The sequence below is a fragment of the Primulina tabacum genome, chromosome 1, assembly GCF_025594145.1.
Source record: "Primulina tabacum isolate GXHZ01 chromosome 1, ASM2559414v2, whole genome shotgun sequence".
NCBI lineage: Eukaryota > Viridiplantae > Streptophyta > Magnoliopsida > Lamiales > Gesneriaceae > Primulina > Primulina tabacum.
The window spans coordinates 52,511,353-52,521,808 of record NC_134550.1 but is presented as its reverse complement, the minus strand read 5'-3'; the positions used below and the strand labels follow the sequence as shown (position 1 = coordinate 52,521,808).

The window sequence follows — 10,456 nt, the reverse complement described above, 5'->3', positions numbered from 1 at the left end:
TTGTAACAAAGAAATAAATTCCAAGGATTTCTTTAAAATAATTTGAATCGTGTCAAGCAATAAACATTGCACTTTTGATGAAAACTTGACACGTCTTGCACGGTGGATCATCAAAGAACACACTTGTTCCAACTTCCCATATTCCATATATTATCTTTATCTTTATAAAGATCCCCGTAAAACCTCATACAAAAAATCCTCACACAAACCAAATCACGCTCCTTTGATTTTTGAACCAAGAGGACCCAATAATCATGTCGTGTGAGCAAAAGTGCTACAAAATCTTGATGTTTCCATGGTTAGCTCACGGCCATATATCCCCCTTCGCCGAGCTGGCCAAGAGACTCATTCACAGAAACTTTCGTGTATTTTTGTGTTCGACTCCAGTGAATTTAGAGCCCTTCAGAAAGTCCACCGAAGAACCTTCATTAGAATTCGTGGATCTTCACCTTTCTTCCACTGAAATTCCCAAAAAATACCATACTACCAAGAACCTGCCAACCCATTTGATGCCAACTCTCAAAACTGCATTAATTGAATCCAAAGAAAATTTTCGAAACGTTCTTAAAATCATCAAACCAGACATTTTAGTCTATGATTTCATGCAGCCATGGGCGTCAGCGATGGCTTCTGAAGAGGGAATAAGTTCCATTGTTCTCTTCCCCTGTGGTGCAGCATGTACTTCTTGCATAGTCCATTATACCAATCAACCTGAGATGGAGTTTCCTTTCGAGTCACTCAGATTATCAGAGACTGAGCGAGAGAAGTCTGAGATTATAAATACTGTAACAAATAGCGATGACAATAAGGATGAATCCCTAAGATTCTTTGGAGGGCCATCGGCTTCATTTATAATGGTAAACTCTTCGAATAAGCTCGAAGGTAAATACATTAGTTACTTGTCGGAATTAGTGAAAAAAGAGGTTCTCCCAGTTGGGTTTCTTATTCAAGAACCCGTTCAAAAATCCGATGATTCTATGTTCGTCGATTGGCTAAGTAAGAAAAATACCAAGTCCGTGGTGTTTGTCTCCTTCGGAAGTGAGTATTTTCTAACAAAAGAAGAGATAGAAGAGGTGGCTTTAGGGTTAGAAATCAGTGGAGTGTCTTTTATTTGGGTTGTTAGGTTTCCCGTGGGAGAAAAAATGGGCCTAGACGATGCATTACCACAGGGGTTTCAAAACAGGGTTGGAGATAGAGGCATGATAGTTGAAGGGTGGGCACCACAAACTAAAATTTTGAGCCATCCTAGTGTCGGAGGCTTCCTGAGTCATTGTGGTTGGAATTCGATTCTGGAGGCGGTAACCTGTCGAGTACCTGTTATTGCCATGCCAATGCAACTTGATCAGCCTATGAATTCGAGGTTGGTAGCAGAAGTTGGGATCGGTATCGAGGTTCAGAGAGATGGGGAGGAGTTTACAAGAGAAGAGATCGCGAAGGCGATCAAGAAAGTAGTGGTGGAAGATGACGGAAAAGACATGGCGAGGAATGTGGATAAGTTGAGTAGTGAGGTTAGAGAGAACCGTGATGATGAAATGAATACAACTGTATCAAAGCTTGTGCAGCTGGCAAAAGGTTGATAGAGTCGCAATTTTTGGTTCTTTGGCAGAGTGAGCTTAATCAAACGTGTGATATAGCTTCCTCCGTAGCTTTCCCCTGATTCAGTAGGGATGAAACACTCGCCCTTACATGTAAAAATATAATAAAATTCTGTACGCAAGGGTTCTAAATATTGATATTTTTTTCTGTTTCAAGAACTCAATAGAGGCAAGTACTGAAGTAGGGGAAGGAAATATTGCATCAATAAATCATGCTTTACACTCATCATCCCTCGGCTCAAACATCAGAATAGACTTAACATTATTGCAACACTCCAAAACTCAGATGATCAATAGAACCTATACTTTCTCAAACATCTAAAAATCAAAACCGACACCAAATATGAAGGAGACCATACTTCACTAAAAGGTGTGATACCTCTGTAAGAGTTCAAATCATGGACGACCTGAAATACTAAATGAATAGCTCAAATCAGAGTCAATATGTAGAGTACTTTTTTCAGCAGCCGAGCATGGGACGCCAGGGATATTTTCTTCCCAGGAAATCGAGCGTCCGGGATTTCATGCAAGCTCCCGGGAACTTCTACCCGGGCTACCTCGAGAAACGCACTTCACTCGAGTGTATTGATATGGACAATCTTATCTGTCAGAACAACATGAGTTTGACGTGTTAGAGAAGCCATCAGAAGCAATAGCAGGTGGTCACTGAAAACAAGGTAACGATGAGATCTCCATAGCAGTACATTTCTCATTTACACATTCTGGCATTCTTAATTCTCAAACACTCAAGTATATTACCACATATACAACCGTCCTTACTTTCTTCTTCAACTGCTGACTTAAGCATAAGAGTGTATACGTCAGATATTCTCCGACGTCCATTCACGAGTTCATTTACTTGTTTGCAGGTCACAGTTGAAGCCATTATCCTTGATCAAATTTCCTAACACAGAATTATCCTCACTGTCCAATGAATTGCCCACGTATTTCACGCCCGATTCATCTGGATATCATCAAGGTGGAAGGCTTCTGATTATTTAAGGAGAATAACGAAAAAGAGGTGGCGTTGTAAGAACATCCGACCCTTTTGATATATATGAATAGACTTAGACTGGTTAATGCTACACCAAATTTAGTGGGGGCAGAATTTCATTTTCTTTCCTAAAAAACGGAACAAAACATAAGAGGATCAACAAAAAAGATAATGGTCTATCCAGTCTCGCAAGATAATAGACAACTAAAGAAGTGGGGACTCATATACATCGAAAAATATGGTACCTGTATGGATAATTTCTCTCAGAAAACTGGGAAGCAAGATCCATGGCTAGATTGGATTTGCCCACCCCGTCGCACCAATTAACCACTACTATTCTCGGTTTCGAATTTGAATTCTCGCCTGTATCCGGATCTAGATCCATTATCGGATCCGTGCATGTAGTTCCAGTTTCAATTTTATGCGAAAAAATCATCGATCGGCTCGGACAAAGGATGGAGAAAAGAAAATGGGCGGAGACGAAGAAATTAGCATGTGAATCAAATTGGGCCCAAGGTATTATCTTTTAAAAGTGAGCTCATTGTCATTATTACTTTTATAATTAAAATATATAGCGGTGTAACTTGACTTAAGACTAAAATTTTGTACTGTATAAATATTTGTACAATTCATTTAAATTTAAAAATTCTTCGTATTAAGACAATATGAATATATATATATATATATATATATATAGGAATATATTTGAAGACCATTTGATTCATTAAAATAATTTTTCCAAGGATATATCATCATTCACTGTTTGTTACTGTTGCTTGCTGTGTTTGGAAAATAACATAATCTATTTTATATATTATAATAGTTGAGAGGGTAATTAGAAAAAGACACAAAAATTTCTTTTCTTTTTATCCTCCTCTTCAACACCAAAAAACATTTTTTTTCCTACCATAATATTATTACATTTTTATTGAAATTAAGTTTAATAGACAAATAGATTTTTTTTATGCACAATAATAGGTACGAACACACTAATTATAATATTCATATCAAAATATAAATGTCCAAAATTCATTCTATAAATTGATGGAACCATATTTCAAATATCTAATATTATATTATATACAACGCATGTGCCTTGATCGATAGTATATTAGAAAGTGTTTGACATAATTTATAAATTCTAAAAAAACAATTTATAAGTTGTTTTAAAACTTATAAGTTTATATAATTTATTTGATAAAAAAATTACAAACAGCTATGATCAATCAAAATAAGCCATTTAGACTTTGTTTTATCTTTTTATTAAAATATAAAAAACGAAATTCTTAAAATTTTATTGAATAATTAGTAACTACAAATTTTTTAATCGATATTTTATTAACATACGTTAAAAATAATATAAAATATATTTTTCATAAGAACATTAATTTTTATAAATATATATAAAATATATTAATTTTCTTCATTTTGGTACTAATTTTTTCGAAAATTGTTATATTTTTCATAAGAACATTAATTTTTATAAATATATATAAAATATATTAATTTTTAATGTTAAAATTATAAACTTTTATTAGTAGGTCTCTTGTGAGACGGTCTCAAAAATCTTTATCTGTAAGGCGGGTCAACCTTACCGATATTCACAATAAAAATAATACTTTTAGCATAAAAAGTAATATTTTTTCATGGATAACCCAAATAAAAGATCTGTCTCACAAAATATGACTTTGAGATCGTCTCACACAAGTTTTTGTCAAATTTTATATAAAAACTTATATTAACTTATAATATTTTTTTTTTTGGGTAATTTTGACAATAAAAAGATTTATAATTCCAAAACATTAACATATTTAAGTGGTTTAAAATAAATTCATCCAAATGTTTCAATAATTTATTTTTAAAATAAGATCTATGTTCTACTGGCTTGAAGAATTATATACCGTGCACGTCATCGAGTTGCTCTTTTCACTCTACGACAAGCATCAGCCTAAACTTCGCTAGATGCAGCAACTTTATAAACAAAATAGGAATTTTACATATCATTAGAATGCAGCAACAAACTAAAAATACAACTGAATTCCGATAGTCGATTTCTGATATTCAAACAGAAAATACGTTCTTTTTTCAGCACAAACCACACGAGACACTTACAAATTCATTGTTTTACTTTTTATGAACAAAGGGAGAATATTTCATTCCTACCACTCTCGTGCCCGCTGAACAAGCTTTTTCACAACTACATTCATTTCAAAATCACGTTTCCTTTTAACCTCGCTGCTCAACTCATCCACATAATTCCTTTCCATTCCTTTTCCGTCTTCCCCCACCACCACTTTTTTGATTGCTTTTGCGATCTCTCCTCTAGTAAACTCGTTCCCATCCCTCCCAACCTCAACCCCAATCCCCAGTTCAACGGTCAACCTCGAGTTCATCGGACGTTCAAGTTTCATTGGCATACCAATAACAGGCACACCGTATGTCATTGCCTCCAGAATGGAATTCCAACCACAATGAGTTAAGAACCCTCCGACGCTCGAATGACTCAATATTTTAGTTTGTGGTGCCCACCCTTCAACTATCATGCCTCTGTCTCCAACCCTTTCTAGAAAACCTTGTGGCAATGCCTCATCTAGACCCATTTTTTCTCCAACGGGAAACCTGACAAACCAAATAAAAGACACCCCACTAATTTCTAACCCTAGAGCCACATCTTCCGCCTCTTTTTTTGACAGAAAATACTCACTTCCGAAGGAGACAAACACCACGGACTTGGGATTTTTCTTGCTCAGCCACTTCCAGAACACATCATCATCATGGGATTCATGAGCTAACTCTTGAACAAGAAACCCAATTGGAACGACCTCTTTTTTCACTAATTCAGACAAATAACCAATGTAATTAGCTTCAATCTGATTGGAAGAGTTGATCAGTGTAAAAGAAGCCGATGACCTTTGGAAGCATGCTAGAAATCTGTCCTTACCCGCAACATCATTTGTAACAAAATCTATTATAGTACAGAACTTCCGCTCAATCTCTGAAAATCTAAATGACTCAAAAGGAAACTCCATCTCAGGATGAATGACATAGTGGGCGAGGAGAGATGCACATGCTGCACCAACAGGAACGAAAGCAACAGAACTTATTCCCTCTTCAGTGGCCACTTCTGGGGCCCATGGCTGCACGAAATCATAGATTAAAATGTCAGGTTTGATGATTTTAAGAACGCTCCGAAAATTTTCTTTGGATTCGTCGAATGCAGTTCTGAGGGTTGGGATCAGATGGGATTGGCAGGTTCCTGGTAGTATGGTATATTTTGGGAAGCTCAGTGGTGGAAAGCTGAAAGTCGACGAATTCTAATGAAGGGTCGTGGATGGATTCTCTGAATGGCTCTAAATTCACCGGAGTTGAACATATAAATAAATGAAAATTTCTTTGAATAAGCCTCTTGGCCAGGCCTATTAAGGGGGATATATGGCCGTGAGCTAACCATGGGAACATCAAGATTTTGAAACATTGCTGCATACCCGACATGATAATTGACTTCTTTTGAATAAAAATAAAGTAACAAAGGAGCAGAAGGGGATTTCGATCTTGTAAGAAAAAGTAGAGCAACTTCAAAAGGAGGGGGAAAGGTTTTATAGTGATTTCTTTTTTCTGGTACTTGTTTTTATAGAGATTTTGATCTTGGGAGTTGGGAGGTTTTTTTTTTTTTTTTTTAGTTGGGAGGTTGGAACCCGTGTTTACACAAATGGAGCAAACCGACGGGTGAGACGGATCCTGCACCACCCCCGGATTCATTAATTTATTAAAAGAAAATATTAGACAAATTTAAAGATGCTATCCGATTTGATTTCTAAAAAGTTATTATTTAAATATAGTTTGAATTGGATCTTCTTTTGAATATAAATTTATGATACTATTTCACAACAAATTATTTTTAAAATTTCAGTCTAATTGGCTTATTGATCGCTTTTTGTTAAACATTTAAGAGTATTACTTTTTATCCATGAAAAAGTATTACATTTTATGCTAATAGTATTACTTTTTATTGTGAATATAGGTAGAGTTGGTCTGTTTCACATATTAAGATCCGTGAGACAGTCTCACATGAGACCCACTCATGAATTTTATATATTAAAAATATATCATACCTTAAAATAAAGAATATTACATTAAAATATTTTTAATTAATATCATTTTATAAAGTTTTGATATATTTTATGCCATATAATTATCTTTTATATGTATGTGTGAGCGTGTTTTTAAATTTTTTAAATTCAGTGGCATGCTTGAATTATTAATACGGGGATGATATCATCATCATGCACCGTCCTGAATAGATTTCTTTTTGCAATGGTTTCATATATTTATATTCGTGAAACGAGATAACTTGATTCATACATGATACTCCGGGTGAGTCCGGATCGTGCATAACCCAGGACAATATAAGAATAGCTCGGGTCATCAAAAACCTTGAGTAAAGTCATATTACAGGCCGGGTAGGTGGATGCTCGGAACATCATTTCCTCGAGCAAAAGGAACCCTAGCTTTCAGACAAAATTCAGATGATATCTCCCTGTCCGGGTTACCTCGATAAAAGCAGCACACTCAAGTGCACATACATGAGATACCTTAACTCAGTAATCATTGTTGTCGAATCATTTGAAGATTGACTCGACGAAGGGGACATTGTAGATGGTCAGGAGCACTTGGTATCAAAAATAGGATATGAGCAAGCATCTTATCATAATTAATAAGTAGACATTGAAAACAAGGTCATCATGGACATTCTTCCTATAAATATCAGCTTTGCTTAAGCATTTAAGATATATACAAAAATAGTGCATACAACATTTAATCACAAGATTTTCTCACAAACACTTGCTGACTTGAGCATTATAGTGGTTATGCTGGAGAATCTTTTGACACTCATTAACATTTTTTTTCCTCGAGAGTGCAGGTCCAGGTGTCCGGACAACCATCTCCAGCTCATCAACCCGACCCGGTGCAATCGCCCACTAGGCTCTTACCTGATTGGCCAGGTCGACATCAATACATATAATGAAAAGTAATAAATTTTTTTACCTAAAAAATGTTTTCAATCAAATAAACATATATTGCACAATATACTTTCGACATAAAAATAATATTTTCACTCAAATAAACATATATTAAACAATTTTTTTCTAGAACATAACTAAAAAAATGACACTTTCAGTTAAAAATATTACTTTATGGGTTTTTTTTGTACCAAACCTCCATGTGAAATTTAAAAAATGTGCATTTCTCCCATGTAAAAATTAAATAGACATTATATACTTTAATATTTTATAAAAGTTGACCGAACACCCCAGCACCACCTGGAATTTGGGAGTTAAAGTATTTGATGATATCTCATGGAATATTGATTGAAATAACCAAATGAAAAAACGATTAGACAGAAAATTTTACTTTCTATAAGTCATATTTCGTGTCGGCTAGACTAGTTGGGACGTTATCTGTGGGAACCCGGACGCTAACTCCATCTTAAATCATCGTTGGGATTAAATGGATCAATTAAATAAACTAGGTCGATTTTTTTTTTAAAGTTGAACATCTCATAAGCAAGTGTACAAAATACTACAACAAGTTATGCTCCTTCTTATTTAATTACAAGACCAAGTGCAATCTACAACCTGATCAAGATACACTGCTGTTCAAAATAAAGTCATAACAAACTAGTGTTTATCAGCTACATGTCATGTGTTGAACAACATCTCTACTTCTAAGCCCGGATCACCACTCTAATCTCGATCTATCATGCTCTTCTCGACCCTGATCATGTCCCACCTGTTGTCATGCACACATACAAACACAACAACAGCTGGATAACTCTGGTGAGAAACATATTTCCCAGTATAAACAATGTATACATGCATTTCATATAAGCATATACAAAAGCATATAACATTTGTAACACAATATGCATCGTAATCTACGAAAACATAAATCAATACAAAGCTGTAAATCAAACTCTTTAACTCTTACTCTCTGACTCGACTCTCAATCAACATAGGCTAGAAATTAATAATAATTGCATATGTGGTCCGTTTTTCGATCCGGTTTCGATTACAGGCTTACCATAATCTCGAGAACACATAATATCAATCAAATTAGGATTTCTTCAATACCAAATTTTCGAACCATGCAGGAAAGTCATAAAACTTACATCCTTTCGAAGCTCTTGACTAGAGAAGCACGAAACTAAACTCGGATTGAAAATCGGACGGCTGGATCTTGCACAATTCAAATTCTAAAATAAAGAACTTGAGAATTTCTCCATGGGAGCCTCGATCTTCTTGTTCTGGAAGTCTGAATTCTGAAATGAAGTGAAGGATTATACATGTACAAGTGCATGGCAAGACAAGTGTCACGTTTTCATACAGCACTGTTATGCGCGAGACTTTCTGTCTCAGCGCTTGGCAAATCCATATGCTCGCGCATATGTGCGCCTCGTCTCGCGCATATGCGCGAGACTCTCTGTCTCGGTACTTATGAAAGTCACCAGCTCGCGCATATGCGCGAAAGTTACTATCTCGACATGTGCTTCTCGCGCATATGCGCGCCTCTTCTCCGCGCATGTGCGCGAGGTCTGCTGGACTCCACACTCACAATATCCAATGCTCTCCAATTTCTTTCCCGGAGTTGTCCCTCAATAATCACATCAATTAATAAATCAATAATTTCGGATTACAATGCTATAATATCGGGCATTACATTATATATGACAATCGGACGATGCAAGATCGAGATGGATGACACAAATATAACTACCGAAATAGATAACGTCCGAACTAGTCTAGCCGACCTGAAATAAGACTTGTAATATTTTGAATTTTAACAGAGAAAAAATATTTTTATTCCATTAACTTGTTTCATTTTGAGTTTTGGTCAGTTAATTTGTCAAAAGTTCGGTTTAACATACCTACTTTTAATTTTTAGCTATTTTGGTTCAATTATTTATATGAAATATGACAAGCCACCAATTTTTGATTCTATGTTTGCTTTTTCCGTTGCCATATCAACATTTTTTGGCAACACATCGAATTTTCCAATACAAAAATCGATATTTTTTGATGTAACGTTAACAATTGGATCAAAAGAACCAAACAATAAAAGTTAGTATACCAAAACTAAATTTAAACTTAGTGTACCAACACCTAAAATTAAACAGATCAAACTTAAAAAACTAATTACTCGTTATAATAAGCCGACGTGAATATATATGTACATATCACACTATTAGAGTATTTACATTAGTGACCCATCACCTCATCAAAAAATACGAGTTCTATGTGTGACATACGTAACATATTAACATATTCATTCTCTCACATTTATGTTAACATTAATACTCATTATTTGTAGATCTAACTATTTACGTATTCATTATAAACTCAATAATTAATTATCTGATAATTTGACATAATTAAAATAATTATTAAAAAATTAATTTAAACATAATTATTAATGTCAAATAAATTTAAAAAATATGTTAAAATATATCATCAAAAATTCAAACATATAAAATAAATATAAAATTAAAATAACATAAAAATATTAAAAATACACGAGACCAGATTAAATGATCATAAATTATTATATTTAGTAACACACAATATATATGTACATACATCTATATTCCCATGGCCATATTTAAAAAGGAGAAGAAAATCCCCAAATCCCGCCCTAAACCTTTACCCAAAGATCGACCAAAATCCGGCCAGATTCCACTGGAAAATCACCGGAAAAGAGTGTTTGATCGTAATCCAACCAAAACTAGGTCCTTTTGCTTCGATTTGTGTCTTGAAATATGAAGTTTGGGGCCTCATTTCGTTGAACCCAAGCCCAGCGCGAGCTGTTTCTG

At 34.8% G+C, this 10,456-nt stretch overlaps 2 protein-coding genes across 2 annotated transcripts; one reads left to right on the top strand and one right to left on the bottom strand.

Annotated features, from left to right (window-relative positions):
* Nucleotides 1-254: 254 nt before the first annotated feature.
* LOC142512591 (beta-D-glucosyl crocetin beta-1,6-glucosyltransferase-like) lies at nucleotides 255-1,577 on the top strand. Its single transcript, XM_075619690.1, has one exon. It carries the CDS (start codon nucleotides 255-257, stop codon nucleotides 1,575-1,577), a length of 1,323 nt encoding a protein of 440 aa, XP_075475805.1.
* Nucleotides 1,578-4,748: 3,171 nt separating this feature from the next.
* Nucleotides 4,749-7,532, bottom strand: LOC142512575 (flavanone 7-O-glucoside 2''-O-beta-L-rhamnosyltransferase-like). Its single transcript, XM_075619689.1, has 2 exons — nucleotides 7,440-7,532; nucleotides 4,749-5,726 (listed from the first exon to the last, which is right to left on the bottom strand). The coding sequence occupies exons 1-2, from the start codon at nucleotides 7,530-7,532 to the stop codon at nucleotides 4,749-4,751; spliced, it is 1,071 nt and encodes a 356-aa protein (XP_075475804.1).
* Nucleotides 7,533-10,456: the final 2,924 nt, after the last annotated feature.